Consider the following 26100-nt stretch of genomic DNA (forward strand, 5'->3'; position numbering starts at 1 on the left):
TCATTATTTTTATTGCATTATAGAAATAACAATTTGGGAGGGAAATTTAGGCTTCTTAAATCAAAAGTTCTTAAAAAAGTTTTCCCCTTAAGCAGCACATAATCTATTATTTATTTTAATATAATCTATAATTAGTATAATTCCACTTCGGGGTTCCTTGCAGGCTTTGGCACAGAAGGGTTTGTGTTATATTAGAGAATGCATGCGAACACAAGATAAGGTGACACTTAAAAGAGCTCATGTGAGACTCAACGCTGATGCTCCACAGAACACCAGTGAAGCCGTGACGACAGCAGAGCGCTCAGCCAATAGCAGTCGAGACCACATGACCACCTGCGCCAATCAAGCGTGCGCTTCATATTTCCACGCATGTTTTATGAGCGTATTCGAGAAAAAGACCTGTGCAGTCTTTTGAGACTAAACTACCAGTGAACATTTTTCCACTATAAAGAACCTTTCCATGGGTGTTAATGTTCTTTATGAAACTATTGATGCCAATAAATAACCTTTATTTTTTACAAGTGAAGACAAAGATCCACAAAACACTCAAACACGCTATCATTTCTCAACCGAAGGATAGGCTTTTTCTCATTTAAAGCTCAGGATTAGTGGTTTCGAGGTGAAACTTTACTGTTAAAGCAAAAGGCTGAAGCAACAAAAGTCAAAAATAACCCCTCCTAAACATATCATTTAAAAAAGCATCCACAGCTGAGAGGAAGAAAGAAAAAAAAGAACAAAACAAAAACAAACACCAAATGAAAAGGGCCGACAGGAATTCCATCCAGCCGTGAAGCCGCTCAGAAGATATGAGGAAAGTCTTGCTATGCCAGTTCAGCCTGGATGCTGGTATGCTGGAGTCGGGAGTGAGCAGAAGCCACATTAAAGGTGACAGCCACGGGACGGGCCCATGCAGGGCACTCCCTGGACGTCATTAAAACAACAACAGCTCGCCTGCTACTGTCAGAACCTCAGAAACGGTTAACATGGAAAGGCAGGCGATTCATCGTCAACAGTTCTGTCCAAACCCAAAACCATGGCAGCGATGCAAACCAACATCTGGCCAACACTGCTACAACTAAATCTGTGCTGGAAATACTGTTATACACTATTATAATAACATTTGGACATTCAGTCTCCAAAAAAACCTACGCGTTTGTCGACTTGGTCCATTTAAAGTCAGCGCAAAATCAAAATGGAGAATTCTGATGCGTTTACAAGCATGGGGGCGGGGCAACCTGTCACTCACATGAGATTGACCAATAGCAAACCACAGCCATTTAACATCCAATCAATTTCCCACAAAAATCAAGTCCCGCCCTACATTTGTTCTTGTTTGAGAAGCCGTTGCACTCGGATATTCGTCACAATAGGGAAGAAATCTTCTCTCTCATGCCCTTTAAAGCGTTTGTGCAGTTTGCGACAAGTTTCAGTCACTTCAGATTTTTTTAGGACATTAAGTGTGTTACAATTTAACTGATATTTACTATAATGTTTGATACATATCAATGTATGTGATTCATATATAGTAAATACACCTTTTCTATAACAAAGATTTAAATTGGTAAATTTATGAAATTTTGTTTAGTCAAAAATGTCTAGGTGGTGTAATCGTCCAAAGAAGTGTTTTATTAAAACACAGATTTTCTTGAAAACAAAATTTTGCTTTAGTAGCTTAGAATAGTTTACAATATTATATGTTAAAAATGTATTCAAAAGGGGCCAATAGGTTTCCTTATTTGGGTCATGTGACAAGAAGACTCCAAAACAAAGAGGACCCCTTTAGACCCTCTTATAAATGTATCCTGAACTCTTTATATAAGAAAGGCGAGTTTTGTTTGGGTGGAATTGAGTAACCATAAAAACTATTTAAATTATGACACGAATATGTTTAAAAAATGAAAACTATAATTAAATTGCGCGCACAGCCGCACACCCATGTATTTTAATATTTGATTACTCTTTACTTGACATTTAAAGAGAGAGAAAAAACAATTGTAGAAAATGGTACATAAAGGTTGTTTTTTTTCTTTGTTTTGTTTTTTAAATGTATTAAATATGAATATAATTTTCTAAAATTTTGGCAGATCTGTTGTAAACTCGATTTTTGAGAGATTTCTCAAGTTCATCATCGCAGGCATCCTTGCTTGTCATCGAGAAAAGGCGTAACAAGTTAGAGAAAAGTTTTTGAACTTTCTCGAAAGTTTCCAAACCGAGTCAAACTTCAGTGTAAACAATCAACCGTGAACCGGATACCTGATGCAGCGCCGTCAGTCCGTCTATATTGGCGTGATTGATATCTGCTCCCTGTCGCAGGAGCTCCGCGACCTCCTCCCGGTCTCCGGCGGAGCAGGCGGCCATAAACACAGCGCCCTGGGCGAAGCGCACTCGGGCCCGTCGGCTTCCGGGAGCGGAGGTCTGGCTCCTCGCCTCCGCTCCGGTCCGATCCGTCTCCGAGCCCTGCCACCGCTGCAGCTGATCCTGCCGCCGCTGCTTCGCCGCTTCGGACCGGGAACGGTCAGTGGCCGCCATCTTCCTCCCTCGGTATCTCCCGGGGAGTTTCAGTTCATCAGACAAGTGATGTCCGATTCCCGTACGAATCGTTCTTTTGAGTCGATTCTTTTGAACAATCCAATCGAACCGACACGGGGTTGTGAATCAATCGCAACAGCTCAATCACTTTTTATTTAGTAGTACAGGCTACATAATGTAAAAACTGTATATCAATTTCGTATAGATTTTTTATAACAGCTACATGTTCATGTTATGTGGCATCATAAAATCAAATTGGACAATTCTTATTTTTTTAAATGGAATATTGCAGTATTTATTATAAATGATTTATTCGAGCACATCATTATTTTGTTTTAAATGAATGTGCCTCATAATCTTTAATCAAAATATTTATTTTCTTCTCTGATGACTTGCTTATTGGCGCGAGGGCGGGGCAACCTATCACTCAAAGGAGATTGACCAATCAAATTTTCGTTTTTTTTTTTTTTCTTCTTCAATTGAGACTAACCTTTGATTGCACTTTAAGGCCCAGTTTCACAAACAGGGCTTAGGCTAAACTAGGATTAGGCTTTAGTTCAATTAAGACATTTAAGTAACTTTTATAAATGTGCCCTAGAAGAACAAAAAATACTGGTGTGCACCTTAAGACAAAACAATGGCACTGACATATTTTAAGATATCGCTGTGCAAGTTCCTTTCAGTTAAAGCAGCTTAAACATGCATTTTAGTCTGGGACTACTTTAAGTCAAGTCTATGAACCCGGAGGTAAAAGTACTACAATAAATCTATATAAAAGACGGCCCCTTAAAATAATTGAATAATTTACACTCTAAAGATACTAATAATAGTGTTAACTACATTCTAATATGTCAATAATCGAAAACATAGCGTTTTTGCAACAAAAAAACAAAACAATAAAATGCCCAGAGAGCTGGCGTGTTCATTGAAACGAATTGTCCGAATGAACCGATTCACTAAAATGAGTCGGACCCCCCAATAGTACCGGGGAGAGGAGGAGAGGCGCAACAGGAGTAACAAAACGCGCCCTCTGCCGGTTTGCGAACAGAGTCGGACGCAAGTGCGATCAGCCAATAGAAACGCAGGGCCATGACGACGCAGTAAACCCCCACGCACTTACAGCTATTATTTACCTATAAAAGTAGCATATAAACGTCAGGAGATTATTGCAAACGTTCCCAAAACACGTACAGTTTGGAACAGAAATGGAAAATGCAAGACTAAATGAAACAAACTCCTAAAAATAAATGTAAAAACACGTTTTTACAGCTTGATGTCAAAGAACAACATTGTTTTTGTGCCATATAGCAGAGCCTTTTTTATAAGTAAAAAAGACGAGATTATTTTTTACCGGAAAAAAAGCCTGGAAAAAAACCATAAATACAGTTGAATTCTATGTCAAAAACTTTTATTAGGCATGTTAAACATTTACATTAGAACACGAATGACTTGACATGTGAGCAGCAGTGCAGATTAGGAGGTGTGCTTTACTGTCTGGCTCACACTAAAAGCCAAATCCCAGATTTTCAAGCATTTACAATAGATTAACAGATTAGTTCAGTCCAACACTAACCTTAATCTGTGTCTGGCAACCATTTACAAAAACCCACAATCAATAAGGCACAAAACCATACACAGAGTAGCAGGAAACATGCGTTTTAACACACAAACACATGACGGTAGAGTACAGTACGGGAGCAGCATTGATGGTTGCATTGCATATGGTCACATATTTGCTTTAAATCAGTCTACGTGCATAAACCTTCAATCCAGATCGCTTTACTTTTTCAGGTTATGTGGGTCGTGCCGAACCCTTCAAAACATAAATACTGATAAATCAGGACACCCAACACACATCCTAGGACATACTGAGATATATATATATATATATATATAATTTATTTATTTTTTCTTCCAGGACATTATGCCAAAAAAAGCTTCACTGGTACAGGAACACTGATGACGTTGCACTCTGAAATGCAGCATTTGTTCCAGAAACATCTCTCCTGCTGTGCATAATTATAGTTAACTTGCGATAAATTAATAATAACTTAATATAAGACACTTGCGTTTCTTTTAAATTCTCCTTAAACACTTAATTGACTCGAGTCAGAACGTGCTCTCTCATCAACTCAATCAAGCTCCTCACAGATAAAAATGTGCTGATTTTTTGCTGATGCAGGCTGAAATGTTTGACTCAAAAGTTTTTAGGCGTCATCGCAGTGCATTGTGGGATACAATGGCGTTTTAGGCACTGAGGTTAAGGGAGCAGGCTGGTGTTCGGGTCTCCGAGAGAACGCATGGTAAGACCCTCCATTGCATCTTGGTGGCTCTGGGCGCTTGAGGTGCTGGAATGGGCCGAATTGGTGGTGAAAGACCCTCGCAAGTCCAGATTGACGCAGAAAAGGCCTGGCAGGAGTTGGCGCTGGTACTGGTCCAATCGCAGCATGGCATCCAGGACCGTCGAGCTGCCCCCGTAGACCCAGCCTGGCAGCAGGCGTGCCGCACTGAAGCTGGCCGGGACAGACTGGGAATGTTTCAGTTCCAGCTGGTATGAAAAGCTGAGAGAGAAATAACTGCTTCAGGTTATATTTTTAGGGTCAATATTAATCAGTGTCAAGTGTTTTAGAATTGGCTCCTTTTACAGTTAATGAGTGAAAAATTTTAACTGATTTGAAATGAAAATTGCTACTGCAATCCTTAAAGTTTCATTAGTCACACACAAAATGGGAAAAACAGATAACTTCATAGGTTATCTTTATTTATGTTTTATCACCATTTTTTTCTTGCTTTCCAGTGAAAATAAATACATTTACTTGAGAAATAAGATATACAAACACAGGCATAACATTATGACCAGTGAAGTGAATAACACTGATGATCTCTTCATCACGGCTCCTGTTAGTGGGTGGGATATATTAGGCAGCAAGTGAACATTTAGTCCTCAAAGTTGATGTGTTAGAGGCAGGCAAGCGTAGGATTTGAGTGAGTTTGACAAGGGGCAAATTGTGATGGCTAGACGACTGGGTCAGAGCATCTCCAAAACTGCAGCTCTTGTGGGCTGTTCCCGGTCTGCAGTGGTCAGTCTCTATCAAAAGTGCTCCAAGAGGAACAGTGGAGAACCAGCCACAGGGTCATGGGCGGCCAAGGCTCATTGATGCACGTGGGGAGCGAAGGCTGGGCTGTGTGGTTCATTCAAAAAGACGAGTTAATGCTTGATCTGATAGAAAGGTGTCAGAATACACAGAGCATCAGTTTGTTGTGTATGGGGCGGCATAGCCGCTGACCAGTCAGGGTGCCCATGCTGACCCCTGACCCCGCCGAAAGCACCAACAGTGGCACGTGAGCATCACAACTGGACCACGGAGCAATGGAAGAAGGTGGCCTGGTCTGATGAATCACGTTTTCTTTTACATCACGTGGATGGCCTGGTGTGTGTGTGTCGATTACATGAGGAACACATGGCCCCAGGATGCACTATGGGAAGAAGGCGAGCCGGCGGAGGCAGTGTGATGCTTTGGGCAATGTTCTGCTGGGAAACCTTGAGTCCTGCCATCCATGTGGATGTTACTTTGACACACACCACCTACCTAAGCATTGTTGAGACCATGTACAGCATGATATAATGTGACTTTGACATTGAGCGTCTGGTCTGACTGCCCTGTGTGAGTCTGTGCATGTGTTTACACGTGTGTTCTCTCACCGGGCCGACACCTGCTGTGACACGCTCCTCCCCGCATGTGATAAAACACCCTGCAGCAACTTCACCGTCTGATCCTTCATCCAGCCCACATCCTCCTGAATGTCTGGCAACCACTCCAACAGTCTGAGAGTGAAAGAGATATCAATTCAATATATTCCATAACAAAATGACAATCACCAGTGTAGATATACATATTATATAATATATTTCATTGTAGGAACAGAAACAAGCTAAATGTAATGAGTGTTCATAAAGTCTTTACCTCATGCTCATTGACAGAGCTGACTCCAGAGGAAATGTGTACGGTAACAGGATGGCCGATGCCATTCTGACAGGCAGCATGTTGCTTAGCGACTGCAACAGACTCCGCCTCTCCCTACAGGCCTCCACCAGCGCTGAAGAGAGAGAGCACAAAGACACTGAGCACAGAGCTCCACACCTAACGCATTACAAAGACATAAAGAAGTGCTTCAGAGAGTACCAGAGCACAGGCCTGAACAATTTGCTGCCCTAGGCAAGATTTTACTTGGTGCCCCTTGTAACAAGGTTTAGCGCTATCTATCTATCTATCTATCTATCTATCTATCTATCTATCTATCTATCTATCTATCTATCTATCTATCTATCTATCTATCTATCTATCTATCTGTCTATCTGTCTATCTATCTATCTATCTATCTATCTGTCTATATGTCTGTCTATCTATCTGTCTGTCTGTCTGTCTGTCTGTCTATCTATCTGTCTGTCTGTCTATCTATTTGTCTGTCTATCTATCTGTTTGTCAATCTATCTATCTATCTATCTATCTATCTATCTATCTATCTATCTATCTATCTATCTATCTATCTATCTATCTGTCTGTCTGTCTGTCTGTCTGTCTGTCTATCTATTTGTCTGTCTATCTATCTGTCTGTCAATCTATCTATCTATCTATCTATCTATCTATCTATCTATCTATCTATCTATCTATCTATCTATCTATCTATCTATCTATCTATCTATCTATCTGTCTATATGTCTGTCTATCTATCTGTCTGTCTGTCTGTCTGTCTGTCTGTCTGTCTGTCTGTCTATCTATTTGTCTGTCTATCTATCTGTTTGTCAATCTATCTATCTATCTATCTATCTATCTATCTATCTATCTATCTATCTATCTATCTATCTATCTATCTGTCTGTCTGTCTGTCTGTCTGTCTATCTATTTGTCTGTCTATCTATCTGTCTGTCAATCTATCTATCTATCTATCTGTCTATCTATCTATCTATCTATCTATCTATCTATCTATCTATCTATCTATCTATCTATCTATCTATCTATCTATCTATCTATCTATCTATCTATCTATCTTTTTTTAAGCCTGATGAAAGTTAAACTATATAAAAATAGCACCTACACCACATTACAGCCTAAACACAAATAGTAAGCGTAATTGCATTTAACATTAGTGCACAAACTATTCATTGAGAAATTGCTAAAGTGTTTGTTTTTTCAGTAGGTGGCAGCAATCTTCCACTATGCACATCATTTTAGATATTTAATGTGCATTTTACAATTGTTTTTTGTTGCTATATTTAATAAGCCTGTATATAAATATCATTACTAATTTCGGAAAATACATTTTAAAAATGCCATATATCCCCTTAAAATTGCACAACAGTAAAAACATTAGGCTATTAAAAAAGTGATACGTGTTAACCAAAACTGACCTGAACCCAGAACAGCTGCTTGTGCTTGCATAAAGTTTAAGGGTAAAAATAACTGTAATTAATTAGCGAACATTCGCATTTTATGCAATTAGATAAACTGTTCCTTCATCACTTTTTTGTTAGTAATATCTCAAATAATACTCATAAATATTAGTACCATTAATAAAACCGGATAATCACTCATTTTGGCGCCCCTATGGACGAGTGGCGCCCCTAGCATTTGCCTCTTCCGCCTATGCAGCGGGCCGGCCCTGCCAGAGCAGTTTCGAGTTCCCATAATCAGGTCCTGTTATCTGTCAGTACCTTTATGTAATCGAGGAGGCAAGTGTTCAAAGACGTGCTCCTCGATGCTGGAGAGATCGTGGGCCTCTGTTTCTCGGTCATCTCTGCTCTCTGACTCTTCATCATCCTCACTATCAGAGTCTTCCTCGGACCCTCCACCAGCTACGGCTAGCATACGGTGTGGACCTCGATACTGTAACAGACCTGAAACACACACACATACACACAATGAGGGAACGATTTGAGATGAATCATAAATGGACGGCTCACCCAAAAATGAGTTCTAGTTGCACTTGGAATACAGCTCACATGTTGTATGGATTTTTATGGAGTGTTTATGGCACTTTATGACATTTATAGAGCTTGACAGCTGGAAAAGGTGGTGAAAAAAAATAGCATTTTTATTTGGAAACTTAAAAATCCCATTGCAAAGGGACACATACATGTCTGTATATATATATATATATATATATATATATATATATATATATATATATATATATATATATATATATAATTTTTTATAATTATATAAAATGAAAATATATATATATTTTTAATTCATTTTTATTATATAAATATGTACAAGTTAAATTAATATATACAGTGAATACATAGCATATACATGTTACATAATTACATTTAAAAAAAATATATATATATATATATATATATATATATATATATATATATATATTTACTTTAATTTGAAAAACATGTATACTTTAAATTAATTTATTTTCCAAATAATTTTATATAACTTTATTTATTATTTCTAATATAAAATAATTGTAAATATAACTAATAAAAATAATTTAAAAAATAATACATTTAAATAATGAATATATATATATATATATATATATATATATATATATATATATATTTTTTTTTTTTTAAATATATACACAGTTTAAATTAATTTATATATTTTCATAATTTATATTTATTTTAATTAAATACAGATATATGTAATGTATTTTTTATTTATACTGTTTTTTATAATTATTTTATATAAATGTAAATAAATTTTAAGTTTATAAATATAAATGCAGTTATGATTATTTATAAAATTGCAAGAGTGGCCGGATCTGTTGTGTCCGTATTGGTCACTAGAGGTCTCTGTAACACCAGTGAAGCTCTCGGGCGGCATCTATCCGACTATCCGCTTCATTACAGAGGCCATAAAAATAATCTTCATCCACACAGCTGTGAGCCAGCAGACAGATAATAAATGCCATTTCCTAAACCCTGCATGATAACTGTAATACCTGCCCATATTAGGACGAAATGAACCGTTCGGCTTCATTAAGTCCTGAATATGCTGACATAAAAAAACAAATCTGATAAACTGAAACATTTAGAAAGCACTCACCGTTCTTCTTAAGGAAGTGTAAAGCATCTTTATATCCCTGCTTGCACATATGCTTCATCACCTGAGGAAGAAAAAAGCACTTACGTAAGCAAGCACAAGGTTTATGTCATCTTGGCAGTCGTGTGTATTTTTAGGCCATTTCAAAAGGGAACATCCAGCAGACAGTGTTAAATGAACACCTGAGGTGTGTGTGTGTGTGTGTTACCATTGGATCAGGTGGGAAGAGTGCTCTGGAGACCCTGTACAGGTTGGGCAGCGTGAACTGAATGGATGTGTTGGTGAAGCGGAGCTCATGCATGTTGGTTGAGCTGATGTCTCGCGGGCAGATGTCACTTTCCCCAGAGAACGGAGACACTGTGATGGTGTTTTTCAGCTCGTACTGAGGCAAATTATCACTGATGCCTCCGTCCACGTACCGCTGAAAGACACAGACAAAGACAGATACATTTATGACTTTTTTTTATTTTATATGACTCATTTAATTCATTATTTTTCCTAATGCGGTTCTTTTTGTTGTGTTTGTTGCTTGCCAATGTCTTGGTTTACTTCATGGTAAAAACAATTGTTTTTGTCAATTTATTTACTCTATTTGCATTCAATTTAATTGCAGAGTGCTTCTATCTACCAAAACAATCTATTTAACAAAAAAATAAATAGATTAATTTGTCTTTATTTGAATTACATTTAATTGCAGAGTGCATATAAATAAACTAAACAATTTAACAAAGAATAAATACGTAATTGAATTGCAGTGCATCGAACGAAACAATCTATTTAACAAAAATAAATCCATTAATTACTTAAACACTTAATTTAATTACACTGTGCCTCTAACTAAACTAATTTAACAAAAATAAATAGATCAATTATTAGGAAATAGTGCTTTTTTAAAGCTACACTGTGTGATATTTTCCCCCATCTAGCGGTGAAAAGCTATATGACCATCCAGTGAATATTAGTTTCTGTTCCTCTCAATTCTGATTTCGTTTTAACTCCTACGGTGGCCAATTTAGTCCAAGATTAACATGGCAATCTCCCCTCTTCACATTCGACACGGTGCCATCGAGTGTTAAAACGCGAAAGGCGAAGCTTGAATTTACGGGTATGTCCCTCTTTGGCTACTGTACTTTCAAGATGGAGGAGCAACATGGCGACCGGCATTCGAACCCCTCACCCGTATGTGTTTTCAATGGCTTATTATAAACTTACGAGAAAACTTTATTACTAGAAAGAAGTAAATATACGTTAATGAGCACATATATTTTTGAAAGAACTAAGTGTTTTTAGCTAAGAATAAACTAAAACAGTTACACAGTGTAGCTTTAATTTAATTACAGAGTGCATCTAACAACTAAACAATCTGTTAAACAAAATAAACATTACACTAATATTAATTTGTGAGGAAATAGTGCTTTCTTCGTTTAATTAATTGTAGAGGGCATCTAACAAAACTAAACAATCTGTTAAACAAAATTAAATAAAAATAAGAGGGTAACTAGATTCTGTAAACTACATTTTTCTCATTACAACATTAATTTGTGAGAAAATAGTGCTACTTCTCTTCAATTTAATTTAATTGCAGAGTGCATTAAACTAAACTAAAGTATGGTTAACACACAAAAATACACTACGAATGTTACTAGATGCAAATTTTGCTCCATTTCACACTGAATGCAAAACTTTGGTAATTCAATTGCACAATATTGGACGTGCCAATAAGAATCAATACAGTGAAAAGGAAAAACCTGAGAGAGAAAGATTGTGAATATTTATAGACTGAGGTTTTGCTGCTAACAGACAGAACAGTAGAAAGAGCAGCAGCTTTCAGAGCGCTGGCAGTCCTGTCGTATTTGGAGCAACACACACACACACACACACACACACACAGACACATTATTTGGGATTCTTGTTGGAACACACACACACAGCCAACACACATATGCAAACATACACTAATCCCGGCCTACACACACACACTGACTCATTCACTGGCGGGGAAGGCGAGCCACGTGCCAACTGCACAAACACTGCCTTATGGACACCAGCTCAGAGCTCACTGATCTGACATCAGCTTCACCTCTTACCTTTCCATGACTAATAACGAGCTGTCATTTAAACACATGACCTTCCGTGGTGGGACACATTTCATCTGTTGCAGATGCAGAGCACTGATGCAGCTTTTTTAGGAGAGTGAGAGTGTCCATGAGAATTTGTTTCACAAAAGAGTTTTTAGAGCTGCGCAGCACAATGACAACCAGTAACAAATGAGTGGAGGGTGGACTAAATAAATACAAAAATCTAGTTCAAAAAATGAAATTACATGTAGAATCAAGAAAATTAAGCTTTTGTATTGTGACATAATGATAATTAAACATATATTCGCCTAAGATTTGCATTACTCTAATGAGAGAGAAAAATTATACATGAAATAACTCTGGCGCTTTTCACATGGCGGACAAAAATTATCATTGTTTTTTTGTTTTTGTTTTCAGTTAAATGAATGTACTATATTTTAGTTTGATGATGCTTCTTTATTTTATATTTGGTATTTTTAGGAGATTTTATGGTGCTAAATTATATTTATGAAGTTATGATCCATCGCTTTTTGAAGTTAAACCGTCAGAAATCATGAATGCTTTGCTATATTAAAGAAGACACGTGGCAGATTATTGCCAAAGCTGAAAAAGTGAAAATAAAATTAAAGTTACAGAAGTTTATGTGCATTATAATGAAAATATTTATATACCCTGAAGCTAAGCAGGGCTAAGCCTGGTCAGTACCTGAATGGGAGACCAACTGGGAAAACCAGGAGCTGCTGGTGTTAATGAGGCCAGCAGGGGGCGCTCAGCCTGTGGTCTGTGTGGGTCCTAACGCACCAGTATAGTGATGGGGACACTATACTGTCAAAGAGCACCGTCCTTCAGATGAGACGTTAAACCGAGGTCCTGACATTAAAAATCCCAGTATGTCCTTATGAAGAAAAGAGTACAGTGTAACCCCGGCATCCTGGCCAATTTTGCCCTTTGCCCATTGGTGACTAGATTTTTCAGGACATTTAACATTTTCCAGTCATGGCCATGATTTTTGAGTGTTCACAGAGCAAGTGCCAAAACCTTTACCAAGTTTCATACCATTCAGATGAAGATACAATATTATTATTTTTGAGGAAATAGTGTTTTCTTAATTTCATTTCGTATCAGAGTGCATCTAACAAAGCTAAACAATCTATTTAACAAAAGATTTAAATTAACAAAAATATTACATTTCTCATAAAAATAATACTTTCTTTTTAAGTTAATAATTTTTTAAAATATTTTTTATTACATTTTTAATTTTATTTTTAATTCAAATTTGTTTACATTTTATAATTAATAAGTATTAATTAGTTTTATGTTATTGAATTGCAGAATGCATCTAACTACACACAACAAGTGCAAGTGCCAAAGTAGCAAGTTTCAAAAAGATTAAGTAAAAAAAAATAAAAAACATCCTGAACACTTTTTGGACCAAGCAGCATCAGAGGGTTAAAAAGTCAAATGTTTCATTGCAATGATAATAATGTCACAATGCAAAAATCCAAATTGTTCTAAAACAAATAGACGACTAGAATTTTGTATGAAGTTGAAAAACACACTAAGAAAAAGAGATTGCAGAGCTAAAAACACACAAACCATTAAAAACCCAAGGAAAAGCAAGAGAACTAGAGCAAAGATCAGAAAACCGCCAAAGGTCACGGATCCGACTAGAAGGGCAATGAAAGAAAGTAAACCCTCAAAAACACACAAAACACACTATTTACATTGGCACAACATCCGAACACAACGTCACTCTTTACAAAACCAGCACTGAATATAGAAGTTCACCATTTCCCAATCACACACAACTTTTGAAACACAGAAGTAGTGGTTACGCAAGCCTTTACCGCATTTTAGAGAGATCTGTGCCCTAGTTTAGTGGTATATACCCTGTCAAACATCACTAATACTCATATTGAGTGAGTGATTTAAACGACCCAAACCATCATCAGTAATAAACGCCAGCATGTGTAACTTGTCCCGCGTCAAGCATTCATTGAATAAACACAAGCACATAACTTACAGTATGTGCTCTGAATCCTACATACACTACTGTTAGATTTTTCTCTTCTGTTCACCAAAGCTGCATTTATTTAATTAAAAATACAGTAATATTGGAAATATTTTTTTTCTGTTTTCTATTTAAATAAAAAAATTCTATTTATTCCTGTAATTTATTCCTGTGATCAAAGCTGTGTTTTCTGCATCATTACTCCAGTCTTCAGTGTCACGTGATCTAATGCCGCCTTCACGTGCTATCTGAATTATCGTAAATACACGTTTTCGAGGTAAAAACTGCACATGAACGCCCTCTGATGTCGTGTTTACCACTGGGAAGTTCGGGAATAATTTTGATACCCAAGTTCCCGAGATGGCCGTGGCATAACCGTTAAAAATGGCAGATGGGAGACGAATTGTATTCGTTTTTTTCCCCACAACAATTTCATTGTCTTGTTGTTAAAGTAGTACATATTTACATAAATTAATAATCATTTGAAGCATATTGTGTATTTTCAACACACCGAAAATCGCATCTAGTTGACCATCATTCCAGAATGAGCAAGCTGACTATCTGTGGTAAAGTATCTATACAATAGGATCATGTATGGCTGAAAACTATTGCCATTTTAGTCTTTAAGCAGCCTTATCTTGTCTACATTATGCCTTTATTGTGAATGTGATTATGAACAATATGCTTTTGTGTTGTGCTGCTATAATGTTTGCCAGTGATTCTATGATTTTTCTGGGAACGGGAAATGCCTGAAATGGTTATAGCGTTAAAATAACATTTTACAAAAACGCACAAAAGTATGAACCTGACGTCCTCCATTCTTTCCGACAACAAAGCGACTGAACACAACAAGCTCGTAATCACGACTTCTGAAGTGGGAAGTGGGAAACTTCCGATAGCACGTAATTAATGACTGGATTAATCACTCACCACTCCCTGCAGGGTCGGCGGTATCAGGCCACAGTACACGGGGATGTAAGTACTGCATATACACGCCTGTACATATGAAAACACAAGGGATTTGGACATCAGTAGACATAATTCAAAAACCATGTGCATTTACTGTAAATATCTTGAAAACGTGATTGTTAATAGCTGTGTTTGTGAGCAGATTATTACTAAATCTACTGATTAATGCTTTAGAAATGTGCTAATGAAGATTGTGTGTGTGTGTGGGGGGGGCATGTTTTTGTGACATATGAGGACACAAATGTGTATAATGACATGGGTATGACACAGGTATTACATGGAGAGGGTGAAATATGAGGACATTGGCCATGTCCCCACTTTTCAAAAGGCTTATAAATCATACAGGATGAGTTTTTTTGAGAAAGTAAAAATGCAGAATGTTTCCTGTGATGGGTAGGTTTAGGGGTTGGGCAGTGTGTGTGTGTGTGTGTGTGTGTGTGTGTGTGTGTGTGTGTGTGTGTGTGTGTGTGTGTGTGTCTGTGTGTGTGTGTGTGTGTGTGTGTGTGTGAGACCTGGTAATCCCTACGTTACGGGGACAAAATGTCCCCACAAAGATGGCAATATCCGAAATCCTTGTCCTTGTGGGGACATTTTTAGGTCCCCATGAGGAAAACATCCTATAAATCACACAGAAGGAGTTTTTCGAGAAAGTAAAAATGCAGAATGATTCCTGTGATGGGTAGGTTTAGGGGCAGTGTAAGGGGATAGGATGTAAAGTTTGTACAGTATGAAATCCATTACGCCTATGGAAAGTCTCCATAAAACATGGAAACACTACGTGTGTGTGTGTGTGTGTGTGTGTGTGTGTGTGTGTGTGTGTGTGTGTGTGTGTGTGTGTGTGTGTGTGTGTGTGTGTGTGTGTGTGTGTGTGTGTGTGTGTGTGTGTGTGTGTGTGTGTGTGTGTGTGTGTGTGTGTGTGTGTGTGTGTGTGTGTGATGGATCGGTTTAGGTACAGGGGCAGTGTAGGGGGATAAAATGTACAGTTTGTACAGTATAAAAAACATTCCGTCTATGGAGAGTCCCCACAAAGATAGTGAACCAGATGTGTATGTGTGTCAAGGTTATTTTCGTAAACGAAAACTGAAACTAAGACTAAAACTATTGGTCAAAAAACATTTTCGTAAACTGAAATAAAATTTAAAAATCTGAATAAATAAAAAACTAAAACTAAACGAAACTAACTACTCTTACTAAAAAACTAACTGAAATAAAATAATAATTAGCAAAAATAAATATTCGTTTTCGTTATTAATAAGCTCTCTTTAATGTGGTGGAAAATCTGACATCTGACTGGCGGTTGAGCGAGTGTCTGTATATTGCGCTAGTGCGCGTGAAGTGATCTGAGGAGGAGATTAACCGCTGTCCTGTGACGGACGCGTGCAGACAGGCAACACATCGCCAGTCCTAAACGGCAGTTCACAAAGAATCGATGCGTCCGTGGCAGTGAAATGGGAAATAACACAAGGTAATGAGATGCACGTTGAACTTCTTTTAACTTAAGCTCACTGTTTTAGAATGCCGTTTCTTACGCTACGAGAGACGCAGGCGCAAAAGTCAGCAACTAGTAGAAAGTAACGTTACTAGCCTACTGTGCGTTTGAGATTTCATGTTTGCATAATATTGACAGGCTCAAAGATGTTATCATAATCATTTACTACTAATAATATTATTGTCTGTGTGGAGACATTTCCCCACAAAGTAGGGAATACCAGGACACACACACACACGTTTGTTTCACTATATAAGTGAGGACATTGCATAGACTTCCATTGATTTTATATCAGGTTAATGATATTTTCTATCCCCTAACCCAATCCCTATCCCTAAATCTACCCATCCCAAGAACGTGCAAAACAATAGATTTAAATAAAAACATGTTTTGGCCGATTTATAAGCCTTTTTAACCAGTGAGGACCAGTCAAATGTCCTCACTAGTCAGTTATCATAATATTTTACTAGATAAGTGAGGACATTGGTCCCCTTTACAATTATAACACAATACACACACACACTCACACACACACACACACACACACGCACACACACAGCACAACAGTGTGTGTTGGCTGTATTCAGATGACTTTAGCTGTGGTCTTACACTGCTAGCCTACATTGTACTACTGAAGAAATTAAAATAAGCTTTTAATTGTTTAACAATATTTCATCTTTGTTATGAATGAGTTTGTCTGGAATTTATAATTTTTACTTTTATATTTTACGTTGCATTTATTTTGTTCTTTAAGATAGGCTAATACTCAGAGGATCTATGTCAAAAATATCAAATATAATTTTTTAATATCAAAATATAATTTATTTCATTTTTAATCTCCAGATCGTTGTTTGTATAGGTCATAGTTTGACTCAAGCTTTTTTGCTCAAAGGTGAAGACCCAGCTTTATGCATGTTTTGTAAGACCGTCCTGGGTATAAACAATAATGTTCGTTTATCAAGTTATTTCACTTAAGGATGTTTAGTAAGATTAAACTCTAATCTGTGCAAACATTAAACTTTGCTGAAATTAAAAACCTTGATTTGGTCTCTACACTTCATTATGGTAACTCTGCTAAACTATAATTACTAAAACTAAAACTGAAACTAAATAAATAAAAACTAAATAGAAATGTATTTGCAAAATAAAAACTAAACTAAAACTAGCAAAACCATTTGTAAAACTAACTAAAACTAAACTGAAATTTGTAGCAAAATTGAAAACGATACTAAAATAAAAACTAATTTAAAAAAGCAAAACTATAATAACCTTGGTGTGTGTGAGTGTGTGTGAGTGTGTGTGTGCACGCACCTGCACGAGCTCCTCATTGCTGTTGAAGTGTGACACCAGCACATTTTCTCCGTCCGTCACGCGGGTGAGAGAGATGCCCAGGCGGCCGTTGGCTTTGGCGTAGCTGTCGGGGGGGAGCGTGCGGTGCAACATGCTCCGGATGATCTTCACCAGGTTAAAGGAGGGGTGCATGGGCCCCAAAAAGCGCTTTCGGGCTTCTTTAGCCACGTCAATGATGTTGGCTCCGGCCTCTCCTGTCACAGGAACAGAAAGAGAGCAGTCAGCGATCAGAGCAACAGGTGGATGTTGTGTCATGACACACAAGGAGTGCAATCTTTGACACAGATGGTACACTAACAGTACCTTCGTTTTACAATTTGCTTAAAAACAATGAAGCTTTTGCATTATTGACATTATTTTCATGATAATTAACCACATTTTCCAATTAAATTATCATTAATGTAATAGTTATGATAATTATGATACATTATTTAAAATTGAAAGCATATTTATTTAGTTTTAATAACAATAATGTTCTGACATATCTTTCAAGATAATTAACCACATTTTCCCTAGAAATTGTCATTACTGTAAGCCGAGGAAAATATTAATACGTTATTTAAAAGGAATAAAATAACACTCTGACATATTTTTTTAATGATAATTAACCACATTTTCCTCTGAGATCCTCATTAATGTAATGAGAGAAAAATAATGATATACTATTTAATTAAAAAAAATATGTTATGACATTTTTAATAAGAATTAACCACATTTTCTAATCAAATTCTTATTACTGTAATGTGGAGAATTATACAGAGTTTTTTATATTTTTTTATATGATATCATGGTGATATCATAGTATTTAAAACATGAAGGTACTTTTAGAAGTGCTTTGCAGAACCATAAAATATCTTGTTACCACCATGGTAAATCTGAAAATACCATGGTATACCATTTTATGGCATTTAAACGTTGTCCCAATCAAATAATACCATGATTTTACCATGCAAAATAACTATAAACATGGCCAAAAAAACAATATACCGGTATTATGGCACAGTGATAGTATAACAAGGTGATACTATGGTATTTTAAAATACACCATGGTACTAAAATTAAAGTGTTGCCAGGTACCGGTACTTGCTGGGCAAATGCCCGAGAATCACTGTATTGCCATGGCAATGAGTACATTTTCTTCTGAATATGTTACTAGCTGTAAGCATAGACTGTAAAAAAACATATAAATGTATGGGTGTAACATATAAATCTGTCTTTACCCAAACAAGCCCCGCTGACCAGCGCAGAGGCCGAGAGCGCACCCGCGCTCGCGCCGTAAATGTGACGCGCATTCGCGACCAGAAACGGCGCGTGCTCCTGCAGACAGCTGGCCACCCCGATGTGATAAATACCCAGAAAGCCACAGCCAGCGAAAGAAATATTCCACTGAGAGTCGAGAGGAAACATGTCGATCTCTTCTGGAAAAACCTTCAAACAAAGTTAATAAAGAATCGCGTTGGTTACTTTCGTTTACAGTCTTTCACGCGCTTGACGCTTCGCGGACGGTCCATAAATTACACTAGAGTGAGCTTCTTAGGTTTATAACTACTTGAACACTAACGTCTCGGGGTTAAAAAGTTTCTAAAGTAATCACTGACAGACGCCTCGGTGATGAACTTGTGTTTTCTCCGCCGGCTTGTTTAATAACTTTGCGTACAGTTGCCGGTGTTTTGACTCCTCCGTCACAGGTCACAAACATCATCGTGTTGACATTGGGCGTGGCTGAGGAGATCTCAGCCAATCACGGGCTGCGCTCGTGGACCCCCGCCCCCTTTTTTTTTTAGCTGTCAGTTGTCCTGCCTCGGTTGTCACCCGCCTTGTTGTTTCATTGAATTGATTTTTTACGTAATTCATTATTATTACATAATTCAGCTTGTAATGACCAAAGACATATAAAATACATTTTATACACACACAAATATACAAATAAAAACAATAATATGTATTATGTTGTATGTAGGTCTTTTTTAAATGTAAAAATATTAAAAATATTGAATTCTTTTTTTGGCATGATTGTTATACAGTTTGAATTTAGCTGATTAAATACCCTATTATTCTTCCAATATTAGTATATAACATATCAAAAATATATATTCTTATGAAATCAGTGAACAATAAACAGCTATAGGAGTGTATGTTATTTGAATGGTGTGTGTGTTCCACCTTTGTACAGCGTTTTACAACACATCTTACCAGGGATCCTCCCAAATGACATGGCTTTAAAAATATGTCCTCTCTGGGGATTGTGGAGGACAGAATACTCTGCTGTTTTTCTGATTGATTAAACTGCAGTTGTGTCAAGATTTCAAGATGTGCACGCACTCGTGGGACAACGTTCTTATATAAATATGTGTTTTGAGCTTTAGGATGTCAGAGAGTTCAAGGTTCACAGGGACGAAACACTACAATTGAACTAAAATGAACCACCACCACAATTCAACAAAATCTTTCCTGGAATTCTTGTCAGGCCTGGCGGTGTGGAACATCACAGTTTGTCCAAAAAACACAGTTGTCACCGTTTTCATAAAATTTAGATATTTATATAAGCTGTTATAAAGAATAATATAATGGGATGAATTAACACTCTGACGAAATCCTGAGAGGGTTGAGCCTTTCGGATCATTATTTGGAAAGTTTTTGTGTTACCCAGATCCTGGGTCAGGAGTTTAAAGAAAAAAATGGCAGACCTAAAGCACCTTGGAGAAACACAGCAGCAGTTCAAAGTATGGAAATAATATACAGGATAGCTGAATGCATGTGTTACCCAGCTCATGGGTCAGTGTTTGGGTAGTTTTTGTGTTACCCAGATCCTGGGTCAGCCGTACCAACCCAGTGTTTGGGTAGTTTTTGTGTTACCCAGCTCCTGGGTCAGAAGTAACAACTCAGTGTTTGGGTAGTTTTTGTGTTACCCAGCTCATGGGTCAGAAGTAACAACCCAGTGTTTGGGTAGTTTTTGTGTTACCCAGCTCATGGGTCAGAAGTAACAACCCAGTGTTTGGGTAGTTTTTGTGTTACCCAGATCCTGGGTCAGGAGTTTAAAGAAAAAAATGGCAGACCTAAAGCACCTTGGAGAAACACAGCAGCAGTTCAAAGTATGGAAATAATATACAGGATAGCTGAATGCATGTGTTACCCAGCTCATGGGTCAGTGTTTGGGTAGTTTTTGTGTTACCCAGCTCATGGGTCAGACGAAACAACCCAGTGTTTGGGTAGTTTTTGTGTTACCCAGCTCATGGGTCAGAAGTAACAACCCAGTGTTTGGGTAGTTTTTGTGTTACCCAGCTCATGGGTCAGAAGTAACAACTCGGTATTTGGGTAGTTTTTGTGTTACTCAGATCCTGGGTCAGACGTAACAACCCAGTGTTTGGGTAGTTTTTGTGTTACCCAGCTCATCTGTCAGAAGTAACAACCCAGTGTTTGGTAGTTTTTGTGTTACCCAGATCCTGGGTCAGGAGTTTAAAGAAAAAAATGGCAGACCTAAAGCACCTTGGAGAAACACAGCAGCAGTTCAAAGTATGGAAATAATATACAGGATAGCTGAATGCATGTGTTACCCAGCTCATGGGTCAGTGTTTGGGTAGTTTTTGTGTTACCCAGATCCTGGGTCAGCCGTACCAACCCAGTGTTTGGGTAGTTTTTGTGTTACCCAGCTCCTGGGTCAGAAGTAACAACTCAGTGTTTGGGTAGTTTTTGTGTTACCCAGCTCATGGGTCAGAAGTAACAACCCAGTGTTTGGGTAGTTTTTGTGTTACCCAGCTCATGGGTCAGAAGTAACAACCCAGTGTTTGGGTAGTTTTTGTGTTACCCAGATCCTGGGTCAGGAGTTTAAAGAAAAAAATGGCAGACCTAAAGCACCTTGGAGAAACACAGCAGCAGTTCAAAGTATGGAAATAATATACAGGATAGCTGAATGCATGTGTTACCCAGCTCATGGGTCAGTGTTTGGGTAGTTTTTGTGTTACCCAGCTCATGGGTCAGACGAAACAACCCAGTGTTTGGGTAGTTTTTGTGTTACCCAGCTCATGGGTCAGAAGTAACAACCCAGTGTTTGGGTAGTTTTTGTGTTACCCAGCTCATGGGTCAGAAGTAACAACTCGGTATTTGGGTAGTTTTTGTGTTACTCAGATCCTGGGTCAGACGTAACAACCCAGTGTTTGGGTAGTTTTTGTGTTACCCAGCTCATCTGTCAGAAGTAACAACCCAGTGTTTGGTAGTTTTTGTGTTACCCAGATCCTGGGTCAGGAGTTTAAAGAAAAAAATGGCAGACCTAAAGCACCTTGGAGAAACACAGCAGCAGTTCAAAGTATGGAAATAATATACAGGATAGCTGAATGCATGTGTTACCCAGCTCATGGGTCAGTGTTTGGGTAGTTTTTGTGTTACCCAGCTCATGGGTCAGACGAAACAACCCAGTGTTTGGGTAGTTTTTGTGTTACCCAGCTCATGGGTCAGAAGTAACAAACCAGTGTTTGGGTAGTTTTTGTGTTACCCAGCTCATGGGTCAGAAGTAACAACCCAGTGTTTGGGTAGTTTTTGTGTTACTCAGATCCTGGGTCAGACGTAACAACCCAGTGTTTGGGTAGTTTTTGTGTTACCCAGCTCATGGGTCAGAAGTAACAACCCAGTGTTTGGGTAGTTTTTGTGTTACCCAGCTCATGGGTCAGACGAAACAACCCAGTGTTTGGGTAGTTTTTGTGTTACCCAGCTCATGGGTCAGAAGTAACAACCCAGTGTTTGGGTAGTTTTTGTGTTACCCAGCTCATGGGTCAGAAGTAACAACCCAGTGTTTGGGTAGTTTTTGTGTTACCCAGATCCTGGGTCAGGAGTTTAAAGAAAAAAATGGCAGACCTAAAGCACCTTGGAGAAACACAGCAGCAGTTCAAAGTATGGAAATAATATACAGGATAGCTGAATGCATGTGTTACCCAGCTCATGGGTCAGTGTTTGGGTAGTTTTTTTGTTACCCAGCTCATGGGTCAGACGAAACAACCCAGTGTTTGGGTAGTTTTTGTGTTACCCAGCTCATGGGTCAGAAGTAACAACCCAGTGTTTGGGTAGTTTTTGTGTTACCCAGCTCATGGGTCAGAAGTAACAACTCGGTATTTGGGTAGTTTTTGTGTTACTCAGATCCTGGGTCAGACGTAACAACCCAGTGTTTGGGTAGTTTTTGTGTTACCCAGATCCTGGGTCAGACGTAACAACCCAGTGTTTGGGTAGTTTTTGTGTTACCCAGATCCTGGGTCAGACGTAACAACCCAGTGTTTGGGTAGTTTTTGTGTTACCCAGCTCATGGGTCAGAAGTAACAACCCAGTGTTTGGGTAGTTTTTGTGTTACCCAGCTCATGGGTCAGAAGTAACAACTCGGTATTTGGGTAGTTTTTGTGTTACTCAGATCCTGGGTCAGACGTAACAACCCAGTGTTTGGGTAGTTTTTGTGTTACCCAGATCCTGGGTCAGACGTAACAACCCAGTGTTTGGGTAGTTTTTGTGTTACCCAGCTCCTGGGTCAGAAGTAACAACCCAGTGTTTGGGTAGTTTTTGTGTTACCCAGCTCATGGGTCAGAAGTAACAATTCAGTGTTTGGGTAGTTTTTGTGTTACCCAGCTCATGGGTCAGACAAAACAACCCAGTGTTTGGGTAGTTTTTGTGTTACCCAGCTCATGGGTCAGAAGTAACAATTCAGTGTTTGGGTAGTTTTTGTGTTACCCAGCTCATGGGTCAGACGAAACAACCCAGTGTTTGGGTAGTTTTTGTGTTACCCAGCTCATGGGTCAGAAGTAACAATTTAGTGTTTGGGTAGTTTTTGTGTTACTCAGATCCTGGGTCAGACGTAACAACCCAGTGTTTGGGTAGTTTTTGTGTTACCCAGCTCATGAGTCAGACGTAACAACCCAGTGTTTGGGTAGTTTTTGTGTTACCCAGATCCTGGGTCAGACGTAACAACCCAGTGTTTGGGTAGTTTTTGTGTTACCCAGATCCTGGGTCAGACGTAACAACCCAGTGTTTGGGTAGTTTTTGTGTTACCCAGCTCATGATTCAGACGTAACAACCCAGTGTTTGGGTAGTTTTTGTGTTACCCAGCTCATGAGTCAGACGTAACAACCCAGTGTTTGGGTAGTTTTTGTGTTACTCAGCTCATGGGTCAGACATAACAACCCAGTGTTTGGGTAGTTTTTGTGTTACCCAGCTCATGAGTCAGACGTAACAACCCAGTGTTTGGGTAGTTTTTGTGTTACTCAGATCCTGGGTCAGACGTAACAACCCAGTGTTTGGGTAGTTTTTGTGTTACCCAGCTCATGAGTCAGACGTAACAACCCAGTGTTTGGGTAGTTTTTGTGTTACCCAGATCCTGGGTCAGACGTAACAACCCAGTGTTTGGGTAGTTTTTGTGTTACCCAGCTCATGGGTCAGAAGTAACAATTCAGTGTTTGGGTAGTTTTTGTGTTACCCAGCTCATGGGTCAGACGAAACAACCCAGTGTTTGGGTAGTTTTTGTGTTACCCAGCTCATGGGTCAGAAGTAACAATTCAGTGTTTGGGTAGTTTTTGTGTTACTCAGATCCTGGATCAGACGTAACAACCCAGTGTTTGGGTAGTTTTTGTGTTACCCAGCTCATGAGTCAGACGTAACAACCCAGTGTTTGGGTAGTTTTTGTGTTACCCAGATCCTGGGTCAGACGTAGGCTAACAACCCAGTGTTTGGGTAGTTTTTGTGTTACCCAGATCCTGGGTCAGACGTAACAACCCAGTGTTTGGGTAGTTTTTGTGTTACCCAGCTCATGATTCAGACATAACAACCCAGTGTTTGGGTAGTTTTTGTGTTACCCAGATCCTGGGTCAGACGTAACAACCCAGTGTTTGAAAACTGCATGTATGATAATTATAGTAGAATTAGAATATAATCAGAATGCACTTTATATAAAAATAAAATAAAAAAATAAAAAACACTATAGGACACTGACCTGTCCCCAAATATAAGACGTGAAGTCTTTGAGTTTGTTGCTGTGGATATTTTTAGATCTCAATGGATGTTCCTAAAGAAGTGTGTTGTGAAATGTCAACTGTATCCTTTGGCCCACATTTGGACAGCAACAGAATCTCAAGGAAAATATGTTTGTTTTGTGAGTTCAGTCTTTGGTCACTTTCTCTGAAAGCATACACAATACATTTTATAGCTGATATTATGCTGAGCATCCTTTTAAAAAAAACCAAAATGCATTTGTAATTGTCAGACACCCAGTTTATTATTGTCCCATTAAAATACAATTATTCGGTTGCAGATGTTCATCTCATCCACACTTTCATTCCCTCATGAGAAGCAAATCTATCCCGGAGTCTCAGTGGGTTAAACCAGTCCCACACATCAGCAGGTGGGAAAGTAAAACATGTCCAGACATGCACAAAAGCAGCAACAGCAGTGGAAGACGCTTCATTTCATTCTCTCATCCACAAGACCGTTAGATAAGTGAGATTATTTTAATATATTATAGCCTATATATTAAATTGATAGATTAAACGTTACTGTAATTATATATTTACCCAAACTGTTCTAATCTAAACCTGCAAGAATGTTGTTACCAAACAGTTGCTGGTCCCCAATGACTTATAATGGAAGTCAATGGTGACTAGCAACTGTTTGGAACATTCTTCTAAATATCTTATTTTGCGTTCAGCACAAGCAATTTGGCACAAATTGAGGATGAGTAAATTATGACTTAATTTTAATTTTAGATGAAAATGAATACAAAAGAAGATATTTTAAAGAATGGCAAAATAAATAAATAAAAATACCATGGGAGTCAATGGGTACTTTTTACCAGCATTCTTCAACAAAATAAATACATTCATACAGGTTAGGAACAACATGAGGGTGTGTAAATAATGACACATTTTCAATTTTTGAGTGAACTATCCCTTTAACCCACATATATTTTAGCCGTCACTGTATCTTTAAGAGATCTCCTCCCGCCTTTTGCTCAAAGTTCCGCGGTGTGTGTGTCAACACGAAACATGTGCATGAAACACGGAAGTGAACTTATCATATTCCACATATGTAAATGTTTGAAATGAATATTACACGTTGGCTCTGTAAGGGTTAGTTTCATAGAATGCGCGAGACCGTATTTTGTTTAAACGCCACAGACACGTCACGTCCATCAAGAAAATACGCGCCTAAAATCCTGCCTTGTAAGTGTTTATCCCTCGGTTTAACGAGTTATCATCACTCAGTCTGACTGTTACTAGTTAACGTGATTTATGACTTATTTTACGTTATAAAGGTTTGGTTATGTGTTTTTCTATCAGTAGTAGATGTTGTTACACACATTAATGGCGCGGTGATTTAGTTTTAGTCACATGTGAATGAATGACAATAGTGCCTTTACAGTGATTTACAATGGTAACCTTAGTTTTCAGTATATATGCATTATACTTTCTGGATATAACACACACACACACACACACACACACACACACACACATATATATATATGTGTGTGTGTGTGGTCAAAACAAGATTGTAAACATTACTATTTTTAATGTTTTTGAAAGATGTCTCTTATGATCATCAGGCATTAATAATAAATCATCATATTTATCATCATTTTTCTAA

At 38.1% G+C, this 26100-nt stretch overlaps 3 protein-coding genes across 5 annotated transcripts in view; 1 reads left to right on the forward strand and 2 right to left on the reverse strand.

The window, feature by feature from the left end:
- zmp:0000001167 (protein phosphatase 1 regulatory subunit 12A) overlaps positions 1 to 2596 on the reverse strand; it is a 37875-nt gene extending 35279 nt beyond the window's left edge. For both annotated transcript variants that reach the window (XM_067437263.1, XM_067437264.1), the window contains exon 1: positions 2254 to 2596. In XM_067437263.1, the coding sequence (XP_067293364.1) occupies positions 2254 to 2529 (276 nt within the window). In that variant the 5' untranslated portion in view covers positions 2530 to 2596. The remainder of the gene's footprint in view (positions 1 to 2253) is intronic.
- Positions 2597 to 3920: 1324 nt separating this feature from the next.
- On the reverse strand, positions 3921 to 19170 carry pnpla2 (patatin-like phospholipase domain containing 2). The gene is made up of 9 exons (XM_067436521.1): positions 18711 to 19170; positions 17452 to 17684; positions 14613 to 14678; positions 9802 to 10014; positions 9597 to 9657; positions 8243 to 8425; positions 6495 to 6627; positions 6233 to 6355; positions 3921 to 5090 (listed from the first exon to the last, which is right to left on the reverse strand). Exons 1-9 carry the CDS (start codon positions 18895 to 18897, stop codon positions 4790 to 4792), a joined length of 1500 nt encoding a protein of 499 aa, XP_067292622.1. The 5' UTR covers positions 18898 to 19170; the 3' UTR covers positions 3921 to 4789.
- A 5871-nt stretch (positions 19171 to 25041) lies between these two features.
- pidd1 (p53-induced death domain protein 1) overlaps positions 25042 to 26100 on the forward strand; it is a 32012-nt gene continuing 30953 nt past the window's right edge. Inside the window, exon 1 of one of the 2 annotated variants that reach the window (XM_067435826.1) lies at positions 25042 to 25676. The gene's annotated coding sequence lies outside the window, so the exon portion shown is untranslated. The remainder of the gene's footprint in view (positions 25677 to 26100) is intronic. The other variant, XM_067435825.1, reaches the window with a different exon arrangement.

The sequence above is a fragment of the Pseudorasbora parva genome, chromosome 25 (assembly GCF_024679245.1).
Source record: "Pseudorasbora parva isolate DD20220531a chromosome 25, ASM2467924v1, whole genome shotgun sequence".
Taxonomy (NCBI): Eukaryota; Metazoa; Chordata; class Actinopteri; order Cypriniformes; family Gobionidae; genus Pseudorasbora; species Pseudorasbora parva.